We start from the raw sequence: 21,880 nt of genomic DNA on the forward strand, positions 1-21,880 counted from the left end.
TACTAGCAACAGCAGAAGTGTCTATTTTTATTAAACTCTGAGGAGGACAGAGGGGTGTTGTGTAACCTCACACCTGGAGCATGTTGGCTTTCTACTTCCTTTGTCTCACATTCCCTTTTCTCCTCCCTCCCACATTTTTGTACAGTTCAGTTCTAACATTTTGATGGAATACCATATTATGAAGACAAACATGGAAGGAGAGCAGAAGAAAATTGAGCTCTGAATAATTTCTGCACAAGAGAAGAAGAGAATTTGGGAAAAGTTTGAGTTAAGAAAAAAAGGGATAAGATTAGGACCATGTTTATTTACTTGCCTTTCAATAATTTTTTAATTTTGTTCCAGAATGGATTTTTAAACAGGACTTTAAAAAGTAGCTATTATCTTTCCTCTTTTGTTCTCAACTCAAACATAATGATTCTCATGAATTTTGCCCTAGTTGACTGAGAAGAAAAACATCTGATTTTAAAAAGCATCCTCGGCAATGTGAAAAACAGATTAAAAAAGTACAAATAAGATCCACAAGAATAGGAGATTAAAGAGGAATAAATGCATTTACATTCCTTTACAAAGTGTTTTAAATTTCTCTTGTATTGTGGAGTAGTCTTTTTTTTTTTTTTTTGCTAACTCTTAGAAATTTGATCTGTAAAGACACACAATTAATCTGGAGTGTTAGAACTGTAGAAACTTCAGAAAACAACTGAGTTAATACATATGCTCATTTGTGGGATGAGGAAACCACATCTCAATGACACCAAGTGATTTGCCTGTATCCCTCAGGCAAAACAAACTTGGAAAATCAAGGTTTCTATATTCATTGATGTCACAGTGCCAGAGTCTGTATGCCCTTCAAAGACACACATTTCCAGCAGAGAGTGAGGAACGTGCCAGTAATTCTCAATCCTGGCTGCTTATTAGACCCTCCTGTGAGTTTTACAACCAACACTGGCCCAGCTTTCCACCAATTTCATGAGAATCTCTGGGGGCAGAGCCAGGTATCAGTATTTAAAGCTCCTCAGACGATTCTGTGTGCAGCCAGGGTTGAGAATCACAGAGACAGGCCTAGAAGCTTCCACATAGAGCTTGAGTTGAAGCCCAGACTTGTACTCCCCCTGGAGTGCTTTTCTACTTTGTCCTGCTCTTTCCAGAGAAGAGCCATAGCAATAAGAGAAATTGGGTATATTACAGTAAATTTCACCTGCCAGGGCTCCTTTAGATTTCAGTCCATAACATTGAATTGCATATGACTCCTCAATGAAAATGACCATCTCTTAATGTTATTCTTCTTGTAAGACCTGTTTTAAACTTCTGTTTGATTTAAAAAATAGAGCTAGGAACTCTCAGTTTGTGTGATCTTTAAAGACACCCCCCCCCCAAGAAAATATACCAGTAAAATAACAGTAAGTATATGGGTATCCAAGGATGAAATCTATACCAAAAAAATCCAATTTTATTCTACAGTCAGCATGCACCAGAGTTGGAACAACCTACGCTGTGTAACCTTTTTAAATACACCTTAGATTGTTGCCTCAATTATGCTTAAATGAATTCCTGAGCCATAATTTCCAGACCTTACTTGGTAACAATAGCAAAAATGAACCTTGATTTTGAATAATATGAATAAACTTATTCAAGTATCTGATTCTTCCACTATAAGATAAATAGGACTCCAAATATTTTGAATACTATTCCTGGTTCTATCAGCTTGCTCACATCCAGGACATTATTATATCTCATTAGAATTTCCTACAGGCCAAGATAAAAGCAGAGAGAATCTTAAGTGCTTAATTGAAGTACTCTCACATTATCCAAATCAAAACAAACAAGAGAGTGCAGATGATCGTTTTCTTTTTCTAAGGAACCTCTGCCTACTCCACCCTGGTTTTGGTGGAGAACCAAAAGAATGCAAAGGCATAAAGAAGTTCTTAATTTAATATTTTCCCCTGCTTATTCAGCAGTCACTTCTCTCATCAGTGGGAGCAAGGTATCCTGTGGGAAAAAGTTGACATGGATAACATCCCTTCATAATCTTTAGTGGAATCTGAAAAACTAGCTCCTACCTCTTACTCATAAATCAACAATGGCTGATAAATGCAGCAGCTTTGCATAATAAGAGATCTGAGCCCAAAACACAGGACTGTTCTCATTTCCTCTTCAGAGTGATGGGCTTTCTTCCAAGGAGCCAGTGATGTTTCTTGATAAATTTACATAATACACCCGAATGAAGATGGAAGCCTTGATTTTGCATATGTCAGCTTTGTTAGCAGTTTCCTGTTTGCCCTCAGATTTTTATTGCAAGATGAAAAAAACTACATCAAGAAAAGATACATTTTATTGGTGGCCTGATATTCCCAAGACATGTAAAGCTCTTATTATTTTGAATTTCTTACTTTTATAGTCTTTAAATTATACCTATATAAATAATGCAACTGCAATACTTTTTATTATTTAATTTTTTGCTGAGTCTCATTGGACATTTGCTAGCTACCCATCAAGCACAGTAGAGACAGCTTTTAGGTTGTCAAGGACACTGGGATTCTCTCTTTAGGCCATATGACAATTTTATTTAAAAACAAACTTCTTCCTCAAGAAAAAAGACTATGTGAAGTTTGCTCAGGCTGAGTGGTATTTGCAAATGACAACTTTCCTTTGCTAACATCTGATAACACAGATGCTGCCTGTATACTTGATGGACCAGGCAGAAATACACATTAGAAATCAAAAGTGACATTCACTGTTTGTAAGTGGTGTTGCCTTTCCCACTGATGAGATGAAAAATATCTTTCTTTTTTACTAGTGAAGAACCCAAGTTTTGCTAAAGAAAGCTTTCCAAGTTGGCTCTCCTAATTGGCCCCTTTTTCTTTCAGACATGCACGCCAGGATTTTATCGACTGCGTTCTGAGCCGGGTGGCCGAACCCCTGGAGCAACCCTGGGAACCTGTGTTCCTTGTCAGTGTCATGGACATAGCAACCTGTGTGACCCTGAAACCTCCATATGCCAGGTATTCACCTGAGCCTTTCTTGAATAAAGCCCATGTTCTCATTTCTCCTTACACATATTGATAAACTGAGTGCAGAGATCAGCTAACCTGCAGGGAACTTAATTGTATACATATATGTGTGAGTGTGTGTGTGTAAGAAATATTTGAAGAAAAGACATCGTGCTGCTGCTGCTAAGTCACCTCAGTCGTGTCCGACTCTGTGCAACCCCATGGACTGCTATGCATTTTAAAAAATAATTTAAAAATTATAACTGGAAAAATCACTGCTCATATCAAGAAATAGTATATTAATACCAACAGCATCTTAGACAAGTACCAGAATCGGAGAAGGCAATGGCACCCCACTCCAGTACTCCTGTCTGGAAAATCCCATGGACGGAGGAGCCTGGTAGGCTGCAGTCCATGGGGTCGTGAAGAGTCAGACACGACTGAACGACTTCACTTTCACTTTTCACTTTCATACATTGGAAAAGGAAATGGCAACCCACTCCAGTGTTCTTGCCTGGAGAATCCCAGGGACGGGGGAGCCTGGTGGGCTGCCTGCCGTCTATGGGGTCGCACAGAGTCAGACACGACTGAAGCGACTTAGCAGCAGCAGAATCACAAGGGGGTTTTTTTCTGATTATAATTAAAAATAAACTCTTTGTAAGAAATTAATTAAAGTATTAAGGAAAAAATTCATCAAAAATTCAAGATAGATATTTAATATTTTATGTGTTTCCCACCAATTTTATGTATTTGCTTATAAAGAAGATTTATATGATACCATAGGTGTAGTTTTATGTCCTGAATTTTTTTTAAAAATGTACATATCATGAGCATATTATGTTGCTAGTCTTTACAATCTTTATACTCTTTGATTTGATATCCCATAATTTAACTTTTTAAAGAATTTTTAATTGCTCTTTTTTTTATTTTTTTATTTTTGTGATATTCCTGCTAAAACCCCATTTTCTCATCCCTGGAGCAATCAGGACTGTGGAGAAATTCAAGTTTTACATGTCACCACTTGGGGCCCCCAAAATCTAATCCCACACAGCTCTGGGTATCTCTGCTGAATTCCTTCACCACCTCTTCTAGTCTTCTGAAACCCCCATGGAGCCTTGTGGAACTCATGACCAGAAATCAGCAAAATCCCTACATAATCTCCCTCTTCCCTTGATTTCCTCTTCATTTGCTCAAAGTGAAACGCGATTTCCCAACACATTGCTCCCCAGCCATGCTCTCAAGTGAAAGCCACTGTTTTTTCTCACACTCTTCATTCCCCTGAGCCTGAAGGTGGGGCCACTTTCATATCACCCTTTTCTCTTCTGTAACAACCCCCAGCTTTGAATCTCACGTCTCCATTCATTTGCCCACTGTACCTGCTTGTTGAAGCCACATTCTAACCCTCAGGTCACCTACCACATTCCTGGAAGATTTTTCATTTGCATCATTGCCATTCACTGTAGCACCACTTCTGTCATAATTCCTACTGATTCTGATGCCCATAAAATGAACTCCTCCACACCCTTAACTTTAGTGTCTTGTCCTCACTCCACGAGCCTTTCCGAGAGCTTGTCATTATCAGGAACTGAGAGCTTCTATAGTCTCAAGGTAAACCATCCTCTCCTTTGACTGGAAATGGCTACCCATTCCATTATCCTGCCCTGGAAAATTCCGTGGACTATGTAGTCCATGGAGTTGCAAAGAGTTGAACATGACTGAGCGACTTCACTTTTCATTTCTTAATACTTCAGTGTCAACATTTTTAGTCTCATCATTGACATTCACATCTTTTAACGTTCCTTGTGACTCCCATGCCCTCACTTTCTAGCCAGCTTAATATCCATGTGGAGAAGGCAATGGCACCCCACTCCAGTACTCTTGCCTGGAAAGTCCCATGGATGGAGGAGCCTGATGGGCTGCAGTCCATGGGGTTGCTGGGAGTCGGACACGACTGAGCGACTTCACTTTCACTTTTCACTTTCCTGCATTGGAGAAGGAAATGGCAACCCACTCCAGTATTCTTGCCTGGAGAATTCCAGGGATGGGGGAGCCTGGTGGGCTGCTGTCTATGGGGTCACACAGAGTCGGACACGACTGAAGTGACTTAACATAATATCCATGAGCCTTCTTTATTATCGCTGCTTTGTAATGTTCATTTTTCTTATTACTACTCATTTACTGACCTGAACAGTTAGTGTTCAGGTCTTCATTGTATTTGATTTATTAGCAGTGTTTGCTGCTCTGAGTCACCCATTCCTCTTGAAGCTTTTGTTCAGTTTAATTTTCTGGACATGGTATTCTCGGGATTTTCTTGGTAAAGTCTGCTCTTTGATAGTTTTCTTTTCTGTTTTCTCCTCATTACCTGAAATCAATACATTGATATTCCTAGGACTGAATCCTTGGAGCAATTTGCTTCTCTAACAATATTCATTCTCATGGTGATCTCCCCCAGGCAATGACTTTCAATATCTATACTGAGATTGCATAGTATTTACCATTATTTCTATGATTACATTTTAGATCCAACTTTTTAATCTTTCCAGAATTTATTATAATTGGGGAGATAATTTTTCTTCAAATATGTTACTTTAAAGAAATATTTACTTAATAATATTTCCTTTTCTCCTTGACACATCATGGTGTCTGAATATATACTTATTTCTTTTACTTGTGTTAAGATATGTTTTAAAGAGCATCTATTCTTTTCTCCTTACATTTTAGTTCCTATTATAATGCCCTGATTACCTTCATTTTATGGTAAATTATAAATTCTAGTAAAGCAAGGCTGTTTGCTACACTTCTTTTTCTAATTTTCTTAGCTTATTGTACTTATATATTCTTTCAAATGACATTTTGATTCACTATTTCCTCTCTTCCCCAAAAAATAGCACTAGAATTTTTATTTGAAGTGTATTAAGCGGTTCATAAACAATCATCGTCTTTACACTATTGAATTATCCTCCCTAAACCTTAAGAATATGATACTCTTTACTTTCAAACATTTTATGCTTCATAGTTTTTTTAGTATTACCTATATGGGCTATGCATTTCTTATGTTAAAATTATTGCCACGTATCTTACATTTTCTTATTAATGGTAAGCATTATATTTTTTATTTCAATGTATTTATTAACTGGTCATTACTGGTAAATATTGACAAAATAGATTTTTTACATGTTTTTTAACATTCAACTACTTTCTTTCTAGCTCTAGACATTTCTTAGTTGATTCAGTTATTTTTATATTTACAATATTTTCAAAAAACTATATATGTGTCTTCCTTGCCAGAGCTATCTCTCATATAATACTTTCATAGTTTTGCTTTAAGTCTCAAAAAATGTTATATAGAAGGGTGGTCAGCTTCCTATCTTATTCATGATTTTAATAAGAATGACTCAGATCTTTTATCACAAAGTACAATTCTGGCGATTAGTTTAACGTAAATATTTTTCATCCTATTAAGACAACTTTTTATTCCTGACTTCTTAAAGACTGTCTTCTTTCAATCAAGACAGAATATGGAAATTTATAATATGCTTATTTGTGAGGACTGGAGCGGAGGTGTAGATACTAACCATCCTTGAATTCTTGAAATAATTGTCATTTGGTTTAAGGGTAATGTTTTTTCCCAACTTTCTGGCCAGTAAAATTCAACAGATAATTTCAGAGGTGGTTAACATACATTCTTAAGTGAGAATTAAATGCATTTTTCTTTCTTATGCTATCTTCACTGTAAATTATAATAGTAATGTCACTCCATATGATGCTGGGAAAAATTGAGGGCAGGAGGAGAAGGTGAGTGGCAGAGGATAAGATAGTTGGCTAGCTTCACTGACTCAATGGACATGAGTTTGAGCAAACTCCAGAAGATGGTCAAGGACAAGGAAGCCTGATGTCCTGCAGTTCGCAGGATCACCAAGAATCAGACACAACTTAGCAACTGAACAACAATGAATAATTTAGAAGTCCTCATAAAAGATACAGTTTAATTTCATTTTTATTTCAGATAAAAGTTGTATTTATACCGTCTGTACTCTTTTGACCAACTGATTATTATAACCACTTTTGGGCCAACAATTCTTACTGTAAGCTCCATTTTCTGAGATATCCCTATGTGAAATAAAAATAAATACATAAATGCATCAGACATACACAGCTAGTATAAATTATTGTGGTCTGAATTTTTATATTTTCCATCAGGGAGCTTACAACTTTTGAGGTTAGGCAACTTTGCTCATCTTTGAAACACTTCATGAGACAAATAGGAAATAACTATGATTACTCCAATGCTATATCTGAAGCAACTGAAGCATACAGATTTCTTTACTATTTTTACTGTGTTTCCCAGTTAAATATCATATCCACTACACAATGCAATACCCTCTATGTTGGCATGGTGGTTATAAACATGACTCTGTGGTCGGACTGCCTTGATTCAAATTCTGGCTTCATCCATTATGGGCTGTGTAAGCTTAGTCAACTTATTTAACCTCAATGGCGTCTTAATTTCCTCATTTATAAAATGAAGATAATAATAGTACTGAATCATAGAGTTTTTCTATGGATTCAATGAAATGCTAGGTAAAAGGCTTAGAACATTACTTGGCACATGATAAGCTCTATAGTAGAAGTTATGGCTATGATGATTAATGATAATAAAGATGTTAATTACCATACATATTATCCACCATTTATAGTCTAAGAACCAGATGATAATTAATCAAAAATTATTGTAAAAAGCATTGCTATATCTAATGCTGTGCCAGATTTTCTCTTATCTTGTTTTTTCTTTTCCTTTATTCCTTTCTTCAGAAATAAAGAGTAGAAAAATACTGTAGAAAATTTCACAAGCTAAACATTTCACCTGTAAAATAAAACACATCACTTTATAACTACCCTCTTAATAATTATTAATGACACAAGAGAGCTTGTTGCTTCTTCGTAGATGCTAATAAATCCTACACATAGGCATGTTATTACCAATATCTAAGTTACCATTGCCTCTTAAGGAAAACTTTCTTCAAAATGAAATAGTAAAACCTACAAAATATTGAACCTCATGCCAGAAGGGGGAGAAGAGATAGGTGATTTAATACTGATCCATACACACACACACATACACACACACGCACGCAATCATAAAAATAGATAAGATAGTCAGAGTTTTAAGAGTTTATATAACACATCTATAGCTTTGTATTTTTATACACATATATATTCTCATTGAATTTTCACTAAACCTATAGTCAATATTGGGCTTCCCAGGTGCCACTAGTGGTAAAGAACCCAGGAACCATAAGAAACACTGGTTCGATCCCTGGGTTGGAAAGATCCCCTGGAGGAGGAATGACAACCCACTCCAGTATTCTTGCTTGGGAAATCCCACAGAGAGCCTGGCAGGCTATAGTCCATAAGATCACAAAAAGTAGGACATGACTGAGTGACTTACATAGTCAATATTATTTCTCCAACACTTTACATGGGAATATTGAAATCTCAGGTGGCACAAATAACTTTTTCAAGACTAAACAAGTTGTGAAAATATTATTTTTACTCTATCACAATTCTTATTTTAAAATGAAAGGATAAAGTAAATCTCTATCATTGACCTGCTGTGTTGTCTGTAACACTCAGTCTCCATGGTTAAGCAATTAGTTCCATCTTCAGTAAACTCATAACTAGAATCTACTGTGTTTAAGTCTTTTTAAAATAAACCTTATCTTATTTAATCTATCTTACCAAGGTAGAAATTATTAGTATTTTATTACAACTCTGAAAATTAATCCTAAAAAATTTTAAGTAACTTACAGAGCCTTCAGTAAAAAGTATTAGAATCAGGTTTCAAATCTAGTACAAAATAATACTTGCTGATTATGGGTGAGAGTAATCATACTTTTAGCTGATGGAATGAGTGTGATTTTGAAGGTCCAGGTGAATTTTACCCCAGTGTATTAATAGAATCTGCAATGTGATTAAGAGCTGTATATGAAAAAAATTTGCAAAATCATGAAAATATGAAATTTGTCACAGGATGGAGAACAATAAAGTGTCATACCAGGTTTTAAAAAGGAAAGTAGAATGTAAGAAACAGATTGAGTTTGATCTCCAGTGAAACATAATGTTTATTAGCTATCAGAATAGGTTCCCTTAAAATAAGACGTATCAGGCTAATTGCTTGAGTTACGATGTATATAACATCTGAGACCATAGTCCCATGATTCTCAGTATAATTTCACATTCATCATAGAATGTAATAAATGATGTGTCAAACTTAGTAAAAAAGATTAACAGCTACTATGTGTCCAACTTTATGTATGTACCAGAACCAGGGCTTGCCACTGTAGATAATCTTTTCTCATTTATTCTTACAATAAATTGATGAGAAAGGATTATTCCTTCTAATACAGCTGATAAAATGATGCTGAGAGAAATTAAATAATTTGCTTAAGTCATAAGCCTAAGAGTCAGATCTATGGTTCAAACTCTGGTTTGTTCAGATGGGCATTTGATAGAACATTTCATTATATGCTCACAAACAGGGCTGAAAATATAGGCCAAATAGTGATCAGTTAACAGGTTCAGTGGATGTAGAAGCTGCTAAACAGCATAACCTAGAATAAGCTCTAGAGATGTCTCCATTGATGAGGCATAGGATTTGTGTTTGACCCCGTCATGTTCAAAATCTTTTTCAGTGATTTGAATGAAATCTATCAAATATTCAGATGATGTAAAGTGTTGGATGCTGTCAATAATCAAAAAGAGCCTGGCAGGTAGAATTATGAGCCACAATTAACAAGGTTAAATTAATAGAGTAGGTTTTGAACTTAGGCTCACTTGTTTATTCATTCTTGAGGCATTTTTTAAAAAGTATTACAATGTTCAGGCATAGTGGTGGGTTCTGGGAATATAAAGATAAGGAATGTGTGGGTATTGCCCTCTAGGAATTTATATACTAGTGTTTAAGGTAAAAAACAGAGGGAATGACACATAATAGCAATTTCTATGAAATAGGAGTTCTTATTTTACTATATAGATTCACTTGTATAAGATCAAGATCAAGGATGGAAGTATGTTAAATATATTTGGTGAGATTTAGAATCTCTATTTTAAGAGAAATTCTGACTAATCAGGGTTGTTAACTGTTTAGCTTGAGAAAAAGATTTAGGAAGTAATAATGTACTTAAGATATTTGAAGACTTTCCCTGAGAAATGGAAATTAGACTTAATCTGCATAGCTTCAGGAGGCAGAGCTTGGGTCCCTAATTGAAATTAGAGTGAAACATTTTCAATCAGCACAAGGAAAAGCTTTGTGAAAGTAAAAGTGTTAGTCACTCAGTCCTATCTGACTCTGTGACCCCATGGACTGTAGCCCATCAGGCTCCTCTGTCCATGGAATTCTTCAGGCAAGAGTACTGGAATGGGTAGCCATTGTCTTCTCCAGGGAATCTTCCCAACCCAGGGATCAAACCCAGGTCTCTTGCACCACAGGCAGTCTTTACCTTCTGAGCCACCAGGGAGGATTTAATCTGCATAGCTTCGGAAGGCAGAACTTGGGTTACTAACTGAAAATTAGAGTGAAACAAGTTTTCATTCGGCATAAGGAAAAACTATGTAGCTTATGGTTATACAAGATGAAAAGGGCTGCCTTTGAGAATCCATGCATTTAATAATATGTCAAGGAGTGTGAAGAGGCATCCCTATAAAGAAAAATAGTAACTTCTCACCTTAGTTCAAAGATACCAAATATTAATACAATATTCATTTGATTTAGTGGAAGGAATGAATACCCCGTTTTCCCATGTACAAAAAACAAAAACGAATGCTATATATTGTAATCTACTATTGAAATGATACTGGCATATATTAATCTCCAGATTATTAAACTTCTCTTTAGGCATCTAACACATAAAATTTTTTTCTAAAGATTAATTTCTGTATAAGAAAAATATTATGTCCTCTATTTCAAAGGAAACAGGAAAGTCATATGAAAGATTGATGTCAAAAGTTTCAAAAATAGCATCATGATTTGTGTGCTGTGTTTGTGGGGCTAAGTGGGGCATTTAATTCAGTTAACCAAGTTTAGTATGTCAGCAACCCTGTGAAAGATTGACTGTCCAGAGAAAGTTCAAATATTTGCTTTCTCTGCATAGAAATTACACAGAGTTGTAGGTATAAAAGAAGCAAGCCATATTTTTTAAATATCTGTATTTTTAGTAATGATCAGCATTATTTTTTGTGTTGACTCACTTATCAGTGTTACAGTAGGTTACATAAATAATTTATTATGCAGGTTGTTTTTTTTTTATTTTTTACAAAGGCAAATGTTAACAATTATTGTTTAAGATACCATGTATTTTGGGGCATCTGCTCATTTCTATAACTATAAAGTATGTTCTTAAAGCACTCCCCAGTTAACACTCTTTCATCATTTGGCAACTTGCTGAATGATTTGAGACTGGAATTCACAGACAATTATTTTATCTTGGAACCATTATCTCTCACTATGCTACTGTTAAATATGAAATCGCTATTTTCTTGCTAAAATACAAGTGATTCCTTTGGATGATTGAAAAAGAGAGGATTATGGTACTTAAATCAGTATCCAAATACGACAAATCCTCTTTCCCTGCTAGCCACCTTACTGTAAATTCTTTAGACTTGAAACTTGACCTTTTCATCTTAAGAAGCCTAACCAGTTTTCATCTATAATACCTAGAAAGTACATTCATTTATGCAGTCATTTCATTCAAAATAGTCATTGAATGTCAACATATTTCAGCCACTGTGTTGAGCAAGGAGAATTTAGCCCAGACTTCAGGCATCAGGGAATGTTTATCAGAGAAAGAGACAGTGAAAATGAGAGCTGAATGAATACGTGTTAGTCAAGTAAGAGGAGGAAAAACATCCCAGAACAAGATATTTGCATATGAAAACTCCCAGAGGTAAGAGGAGGCACTGCATAATTTGAGAATTTCAGATAGTCCTATATAGCTTTAGCATACAGTGTGAAGGTTACAGTGGCTAGATGGAAGACTGGAGGAGTAAGCAGAGGCTGAATTATAAAGGTCTTTCTTGCTATGCCAGAGAGATGATAGTGACCCCAAATTAAATGGGAAATACAGGAGTATTAGGAGATTTTGAAAGAGATGAGCTTAATTTTTGAGGTTTCTCATTCAAATACTTTTGTGTTATACAAGAAGATCTATCTAAGAAGCAATTAGAAACTTAAGTATGGAACTCATTAGAGATTGATATTAGGCAGAATATATAAAATTTAGACTTTGGGAAAGATAGATGATAGCTGCTATGCTATGCTATGGTGCTGTCACATCAGTCATGTCTGACTGTTTGTGACCCCATGGACTGTAGCCCACCAGGCTCCTCTGTCCATGAGATTCTCCAGCAAGAGTACTCCAGCAGGTTGCCATTTCCTCTTCCAGGGGATCTTCCCGACTCAGGGATGGAACTTGCTTCCCTTATGTCTCTTGAATTGGCAGGCGGGTTCTTTACCACTGGCACCACCTGGGAAGCTCTGATAGCTGAAGTTCTAGTAATGGTTGAAATGACAAAGGTAGAAAATGTAGGAAAGAGAAAGAAAAGAAATGAGAGCCAAAGTTAGAAAGGACCAATCTTACTCAACAGAAAGAAGAAAAAAAATCCATGAAGGAAGATAAAAAAGAGTAGCCACAGAGGGAGGAAATCACTCAGTACACTGTACTATTAGAGAAACCATTTTATTGTTCAGTCACTAAGTCATGTCCAAATCTGTAACCCCATGCACTGAAGCACACCAGGCTTCCTGCCCTTCACTATTTCCCAGAGCTTGCTCAAACTCATGTCCATTGAGTCAGTGATGCCATCCAACCATCTCATCCTCTAATCATCCCTTTTTCCTTTTGCCCTTAATCTTTCCCAGCATTAGAGCTTTTTCCAATGAGTGAGCTCTTTGCATCAATTGGCCAAGTATTGGAGCTTCAGCATCTGTCCTTCCAATGAATATTCAGGGTTGATTTCCTTTAAGATTGACTGGTTGGATCTCTTTGCAGTCCAGGGGACTCTCAAGAGTCCTCTCCAAAACCACAGTTCAAAAGCATCAATTCTTTGGCTTTCAGCCTTCTTTATGGTTCACCTCTCACAGCTGTACATGACTACTGGAAAAACCATAGCTTTGACAATGTGGACCTTTGTCAGCAAAATGATATCTCTACTTTTTTAATATGCTGTCAAGATTTGTCATAGCTGTTTTCCTAGGAGCAAGCATCTTTTAATTTCATTGCTGCAGTCACCATTCACAGTGATTTTGGAGCCCAAGAAAATAAAGTCTGTCACTATCTTCACTTTTTCCCCCATCTATTTGCCATGACGGATGCCCCCATCCAGATGCCATGATCTTAGTTTTTTGAATGTTGAGTTTTAAGCCAGCTTTTTCATTCTCCTCTTTCACCTTCATCAAGAGACTCTAGTTCCTCTTCACTGGTTCCTCTGCCTCTTTTAAATCCAGCTTGTACATTTGGAAGTTCTTGGTTCATGTACTGTTGTAGAAAGAGAAAATGTCAACCTAATGATGGCAAGGAATATCAGCTGCTGCAGATGGTTCATATATCATGAAGACAGATTCTTGTCAGTAAATTTTGATTTAGCAAGAAAGATCATATTTATGAGCCTGGACGTATGTTCCAGTGGTGAAATCAGAAGCCTATTTGGGGTCAGAGGGGAAGTAAATTAGGAGTTTAGGGTTAATATATACATGCTACTATATATAAAATAAAATAAACAGCATGGACCTACTGTATAGCACAGGAAACTATACTCAATATCTTGTAATATCCTATAGTGGAAAAGAATCTGAAAAAGAATATATGTATGTTTAAAGCCTTCATTAAAAAATGAAGAGGTGAAAAAGAGATGAGGAAGTAGAGACTAGCAATGTGAATAGTGTTTTTAATAAACCTATCAAAGATAAGATGGAAGTTGTCCAGAAACATGAGTTCCCAGAGATTTTTTTTTTTTTTTTAACATGAAAGGCTTAACCAATCTCAACTGTCAGTGGAAGTAAGCCATCAAAGGAGAAAATGCAGATGCTGGAGGTAATAGGAGACAAAGAAGGCCTTTTTTCTAAATGAGAGTTTAGGAGGAGAGCAGCTTTAGACAAAGAACAATGCACTACTTCTTGTGGACAGAACTAAACATTGACAGGAAGGAAAGTGAGGCAGAAAAGATGGTCTGTTGTTTGGCAGGAAGATGAGGGAACACCAAATGAGGACTTCCTTTTCCCTGAAAATAAGAAGCTAACATCTGTTGAGAGAGAGTTGGAGAATTAGAAGATTTGATATTTGTATCCTGTTAGAAAAGTAGATCAATTTAACAGCGAATTATAAAATCTTATTTGTAACACAATGTATTTTCAACATAACACCAAAAAATGAAACAATAGGGTTCCAAAATTCACTGTGATAATGCCATGGTTTCACCCCAGAGAATTAGCTTAAACTCTCAAAAAGAGTCAGAGGAAGTGACTTAAGTTATTGTTTGTGGTGAAACAATATTCCAAAACTGTTCTCATTTTCTTTTGGAAATGTGTTAAAACGTGTTACCCAAATACCTCTTATTATGCAAACATTAAAAGAAAATACTGACTTGAGACCCCTGGTTTCAGATTGGGTCCTCTCTGTCTATAAAGAACAGTCAACACTTGGCAAGAATTAGATGAATAACATTCTTAATCTGGAAACAAGGCTGACTTTTCTTTTTTTTTTTTTTAATAATTGTTTTCTCTTAAGATATTTATGCTTTCCACCTTGGTTTAGTTTCAAAAAGCCCACTGATGGTCAGGCACCAAGACCTTAGGATTTTTAGCACTTTTTTAACACCTTGTAGAGAAGAAGCATAAATAGCCAGATGATACAATAAATTTTAGAAATTTGTGAAGTCTATTCCCCAGATTAGAATAAGAGGAAAATTAATTCAGAGAGGCTGATGTAAGGAAAAGAGAACAGAAACTCTTGCCATTATCGCTACAACAGCCCAGTATTAACTTCTCAAAATGAAAGAGCTTCTTTTAAAAATATGTACATATTAACAAAGAAATATTACTCAGCCATAAAAAGGAACGCATTTGAGTCAGTCTAATGAGGTGGATGAACGTAGAGCCTATTATACAGAGTGAAGTAAGTCAGAGAGAGAAAAATAAATATCGTATACTAACACATATATGTGGAATCTAGAAAAATGGTTCTGATGAATTTGTTTGCAAGGCAGCAGTAGACAAACAAACATACAGAACAGACTTATGGACATAGGGAGAGGGGAAGGGAGGGTGAGATGTATAGAGAGAGTAACATGGAAACTTACATTACCATATGTAAAATAGATAGCCAATGGGAATTTGCTGTGTGTCTCAGGGAATGCAAACAGGGGCTCTTTAACAATCTAGAGGGGAAGGAGATGGGAGGGAGGTTCAAGAGGAAGGGGACATATGTACACCTATGACTGACTCATGTTAAAGTTTGACGGAAAGCAACAGAATTCTGTAAAGCAATTATCCTTCAATTAAAAATAAATAAATTTTAAAATAGATGTAGGGTTAATAACTGAGTTCTGTCAATGGGGTGTGTGTATGTGTGTGTGTGTGTGTTCACAGGAGCACACAAACTCATAGGTGGGGAGCTCTATGATAAATTACATTCTGTCATTACTTTCAAAACAAACTCCTCTTCCTTTGCAGAATTGTCAACATCACACTGCTGGTGACTTCTGTGAACGATGTGCTCTTGGTTATTATGGCATTGTCAAGGGATTGCCAAATGACTGTCAGCAATGTGCTTGTCCTCTAATTTCTTCCAGCAACAAGTAAGACTGAGAAATATTACCATATTTCCCAATCAGTAACACCATCTGTGTAGCACATGGACTTTTCTGTGATTTAGCTATTTTTTTCATGTAGACAAAAATCTCAATTTAAGATAGATTTTTTAAACAATATAAAAACATGACAAAAGTGAGCACTTAATACTCTATGGTTCCTTTTTCCTTTAAAACTCTGTCCCAAGTAAATAATGCTTATTAATTAAAATGTAAATACCAATGTTAACATATATTTATGAAATAAATAATTTATGTACAAATGTGTATAATCTTATAAGTTTTTAGAAAGACCTAGTGTTTTCATATAATGCTGCAATAACTTCAGCTATGAGGGATTGTTTGATGCATAGTATATAAATTTTATAGCTGTTTCCATTCATTTTCTGTGTTTAGTTCATGACTGATAAGAATTATCAGGCAGATAATTGAAAAATAATGTGGTTCCAGCAAGATGACTTATTGTTATGCTCCAAAAGAAGTCAGTATCTCCCAGAATCACAGCCCTCTTTCTGTTAAGATAATCCAAGCTTGGTACCATGGAAACACAGCCATAAGGGGAAGCAAATGCAGGCATATTTTATTTCAGTGCTGTCAGAACATTCTGCATTGGTTTATGTATTGATGAAAACCCCTAGGTGTTTTCACTTACCTTTTTGCTAAGACAATCTGCACTTTCTTTTAAATGATTTATAGAATTCAATCTCTACACGGTAGGGTAATTTTTTTCTCTAAGAATTTGCTTTTGAAGGAATGTAGGGCACTTTGTTCAGAATTAGAATCCTAGACACCTTATCTTTAGTGTATAAGAACCATAAAGCAACTCAGATGAAGAGATAGTTCTACCTATTCCGTTTTTTTTTTTTTCCCCCATCTTTGGCTTTGTTTACATTTTGAAAACATTTTCATGTGATTATCTCCCTTTCCTCTACAAGAATCCATTTTTGGTTGAACAGAACATATGTCTTGCATAGGATATCAAATGTGAATTTTTAGATAAATGGGATATTGATGAGGATAAAATGCATGATCTTATAATTCATTGAGCAAAAGTGGTTGGTGTGTGAAATATATTATTTTCATCCTCCTTTCCCTAATCTACCTCTGATGAACTGAGCTGAACAAGAGAAAGGTATTTAATTTATGGTTTATTAAAATGGGAATTAATAATTAATTGATAATTTACTGTAGAGTGAACTATAACAAAAGCTACAGGATATATAAAAAAGAAGCAGAACATCTCTTGGAGAGGCTCACAGTTAAATGGGTGTCTTCAGAGAGGTCAACTTAGATTTAAAGGAAATTTGAAGGCACAAAGTACCACACTTGATTTTGGAAACTTAAAGAATATATTAAAAAATTAATAATATTAATAATAAAGTTTTGGCTTCCTAGGTGGCTCAGTGATAAAGAATCCACCTGCCAATGAAGGAGCCACAGGAGGTACTGGTTCAGGGAAGATTCCCTGGAGGAGGAAATGGCAACCCACTCCAGTATTCTTACCTGGAGAATCCCATGGACAGAGGAGCCTGGCAGGCTACAGTTCATGAGGTCACAAAAAGACACAACTGAGCATGCATAATAAATTTTAAGTTTATTTAAATTATTAAATTTACAACAGATTGAAGAGTTTTTACTGGCAGAGATAGTAGAAAATTTATAGAGTAAAAGCTTAGAAGCAGGAAGCACAAATCACTTTTAAGAACCAGTAAGAGTTTGGAGCATGGGTTCAAATAGAATTTTATAATTACAGATGAATGAATAATAGAATGGAGGCCATACTGTAGAAATCCTTGAATACCAGTCTAAGAAATTGCTGTTTAATTTTCTATGTAATGAGGAAACACTACAAATTTTTATTTAAAAGATTAATGTGATCAGAGCCACAATTTAGGAAGACTATTATGATGGAATTGAGCATAATGAACTGAAACAGGAAGATAAGAAAAGCAAAGAGACTAATTAAAAAGCTATTGCACTAGTTTAGGCAAAAGATAATTAGAACCTGAAAAAAGGTAATAGCAACAAAAATAGAGACAAAAGGATGGATGTGAGGAAAACACAAGAAGATAGATTGTTGAATGTGACTCTGTAGAACTGATAACTAATTAGATATGACAGGTTTAGGCAAGGCAGGAGTTGAAGCCAGGGCTTTGTAGCCAAATTGTGCTCCAATGGTAGTCATTAACAGAAATAGGGAAACCGGAAATTGTTAGAAATTGTTAGAACATCTTACTAATTTTCATACAGAAAGATTTCCTGTCTTATTTCCTTACACTAGATCACATTATTTTGTATTTAAAGTAAAACGTAGTTTGAAATCCATATGTAAATTACAAAAGACAGTCTTTATTTTAAGTGAAACATCTATTCACACTTAATGCATTGAAATGCCAATGGCAATTTGGGATAAGTAATAAAAAAATTAAATTGCTTTTGTGTCCCCATTTTTTTTAACCTGAAAGATATTCAGTAATACTTATTCTACTGTCTGACAAATATGCAGGAATTCTCATCATGTTTTTATTTTAATTCATGAAAAATAGCACCCTTTTTCTGGATGTTTGATATTTTCATGACTGTCATATAATTATTAAAACTTCACAGTTCTAACATGGTCAGTGTCATGCATTGTTAATTCATCAAGAAACAACCTACTTTATTTGTTAACTATTATTAGTAATATTTAGTTGTGATATCCTACCCTTGAATGTTGTTGTTCAATCATTAAGTCATATCTGACTCATTGCAACCCCATGGACTATAGCCTGCCAAGCCCCTCTGTTCAAGGGGTTTTTCCAGACAAGAATACTGGAGTGAGTTGCCATTTCCTTCTCTAGAGGATCTTCCTGACCCAGGGATCAAACTCACATCTTTTTGCAGGCAGAATCTTTACCACAGAGGCACCAGGGAAGCCCATTACCCTTGAATGCTGCTGCTGCTAAGTCGCTTCAGTCGTGTCCAACTCTGTGCGACCCCATAGACAGCAGCCCACCAGGCCCCCCCGTCCCTGTGATTCTCCAGGCAAGAATACTGGAGTGGGTTGCCATTTCCCTCTCCAATGCATGAAAGTGAAAAGTGAAAGTGAAGTCGGTCAGTCATGTCTGACTCTTAGCAACCCCATGGACTGCAGCCTACCAGGCTCCTCCGTCCATGGGATTTTCCAGGCAAGAGTACCAGAGTGGGATGCCATTGCCTTCTCCATACCCTTGAATAGGAACTTATAATTACAAATATGACATTTGTAACCATCAAAAAACAGTTCCAATCATCTAGATATTAGATAGCATTGCTTAAATTTATAAAAATAAATAAGTCAAATGACTTTTTCAATCTTTATTTCTTTTCTGATTCAGTTTCAGCCCATCTTGTATCATGGAAGGCCTGGATGATTACCGCTGCACAGCTTGCCCACGGGGATATGAAGGAAAGTACTGTGAAAGGTACGAACAGTTATGAGACATAGAGGGCAATGATGCATAGAGATCGTATAACAAAGGATCATAGTAGAAAAGTATTCATTATTTTTACAATGTCATTTTCATGTTCTCTCATAGTTTATAAGCTTTCAAAAGTATTTTTCTATCTTTAGAGTTTACCCAAAGAAAGTTTATATTTTAGCACATATATATATACATACACACCCTAATATAGATTGGAAGGGAGAAAAAGAGCATTTTACAAGAACAAATAAATCAATTTCAAAATGTTATGTGTAGTTAACAATAACAAAAGCCTGGTGATACATAATTCTAATTCTAGTTCATTGGGAAATACTGGTGGGCACTTACTACATGCATGTTACTATTCTGAGAACTCTGGCACTACATCACCAATTATATACAAAGTTCAGAATATAAATTGTATCAAGCATTCTTAATTAGCACAGTCCAAATATTAAAGTGTTAATTGGTTCTCCTTTTCAACATATATACAAAAAATATTATTTAAAGGCTTCCTCTCACCATATTTTTACAAATTCTAATAATGTGTGTATGTAGTTATCAGTTGAGTTATCAAATCCTAAAGATTGATGCTTTGAAAGTGCTGCACTCAATATGCCAGCAAATTTGGAAAACTCAGCAGTGGCAACAAGACTGGAAAAGGTCAGTTTTCATTCCAATCCCAAAGAAAGGCAATGCCAAAGAATGCTCAAACTATCACACTATTGCACTCATCTCACACACTAGTAAAGTAATGCTCAAAATTATCCAAGCTAGGCTTCAACAATACATGAACTGTGAACTTCCAGATGCCCAAGCTGATTTTAGAAAAGGCAGAGGAACAAGAGATCAAATTGCCAACATCCACTGAATCACTGAAAATACAAGAAAGTTCCTGAAAAACATCTATCTCTGCTTTATTGACTATGCCAAAGCCTTTGACTGTGGATAACAATAAACTGTGGAAAATTCTGAAAGAGATGGGAATACCAGACCACCTGACCTGCCTCTTGAGAAACCTGTATGCAGGTCAGGAAGCAACAGTTAGAACTGGACATGGAACAACAGACTGGTTCCAAATAGGAAAAGGAGTACATCAAGGCTGTATATTGTCACCCTACTTATTTAACTTCTATGCAGAGTACATCATGAGAAACGCTGGGCTGGAAGAAGCACAAGCTGGAATCAAGATTGCCAGGAGAAATATCAATCACCTCAGATATGCAGATGACACCACCCTTATGGCAGAAAGTGAAGAACTAAAGAGCCTCTTGATGAAAGTGAAAGAGGAGAGTGAAAAAGTGGGCTTAAAGCTCAACATTCAGAAAACAAAGACCATGGCCTCTGATCCCATCACTTCATGTAAAATAGATGAGGAAACAGTGGAAACAGTGGTAGACTTTATATTTTTTGGCTCCAAATCACTCCAGATGATGATTGCAGCCATGAAATTAAAAGATGCTTACTCCTTGGAAGAAAAGTTATGATCAACCTAGACAGCATATTAAAAAGCAGAGACATTATTTTGCCAACAAAGGTCCATCTAGTCAAAACTGTGGTTTTTCCAGTAGTCATGAATGGATGTGAGAGTTGGACTATTAACAAAACTGAGCACTGAAGAATTGATTCTTTTGAACTGTGTTGTTGGAGTAGAACTTTGGGAGTCCCTTGGACTGCAAGGAGATCCAATCAGTCCATCCTAAAGGAGATCAGTCCTGGATGTTCATTGGAAGGACTGATGTTGAAGCTGAAACTCTAGTACTTTGGCCACCTGATGCAAAGAGCTGACTCATTGGAAAAGACCCCAGTGCTGGGAAAGATTGAAGGCAGGAGGAGAAGGGGATGACAGAGGATGAGATGGCTGGATGGCATCACCGATTCAATGGGCATGAGTTTGAGTAAATTCAGGGAGTTGATGATGGACAGGGAGGCCTGGCATGCTGCAATCCATGGGAAAGAGTTGGCCATGACTGAGTGACTGAACTGAACTGAACTGTAATTATTAAATGGAATGCTAACTGTAATACAAATAGCAAGTTAAGAAACACAGTTCTACATCAAAGAACTCCTGATTCCAGGGAAAATTAATAGAAAAGAGCTCACCCAAAAATCTCGATACCTACACTGAAACCAAGCTCCACCCAAGAGCCAACAAGTTCCAGTGCAAGACATAATGACAGTAATTCTCCAGCAAAGCAGGAACACTAACGACAATAATTCTCCAGCAAAGCCCTGTGCATTAAAAGACAGGCTTTCAAAACCATGCCAAACCCATAGACACCCAACTCACTACTGGACACTTCACTGCACTCCAGAGAGAAGGGCTCCACCCATCAGAACAAAGACTTAAGATCCCCTGACCAGAAAACCTTGACAAGCCCCTAGTCCAACCCAACCCACAGGGATCAGGCTCCACAATAAAGAGAAACCACAAACTTCCAGGCTACAAAATGGCACCCCAAACACAGCAATCTAAACAAAATTAAAAGGCAGAGAAATATTTAGCAGGTAAAGGAATATGATAAATGCCCACCAAATCAAACTAAAGAAGAGGATATAGGGAGTCTTCCTGAAAAAGAATTCAGAATA

The 21,880-nt window shown here is 36.1% G+C and overlaps 1 protein-coding gene across 2 annotated transcripts in view; it reads left to right on the forward strand.

Moving 5' to 3' along the window:
- The window catches only part of LAMA2 (laminin subunit alpha 2), a 694,677-nt gene that overhangs the window by 477,204 nt on the left and 195,593 nt on the right, over nucleotides 1-21,880 (forward strand). For both annotated transcript variants that reach the window (XM_070795552.1, XM_070795553.1), the window contains exons 29-31: nucleotides 2,865-2,999; nucleotides 15,712-15,836; nucleotides 19,205-19,291. In XM_070795552.1, the coding sequence (XP_070651653.1) occupies nucleotides 2,865-2,999; nucleotides 15,712-15,836; nucleotides 19,205-19,291 (347 nt within the window). The remainder of the gene's footprint in view (nucleotides 1-2,864; nucleotides 3,000-15,711; nucleotides 15,837-19,204; nucleotides 19,292-21,880) is intronic.

This window comes from Bos indicus, chromosome 9 (assembly GCF_029378745.1).
Source record: "Bos indicus isolate NIAB-ARS_2022 breed Sahiwal x Tharparkar chromosome 9, NIAB-ARS_B.indTharparkar_mat_pri_1.0, whole genome shotgun sequence".
NCBI lineage: Eukaryota > Metazoa > Chordata > Mammalia > Artiodactyla > Bovidae > Bos > Bos indicus.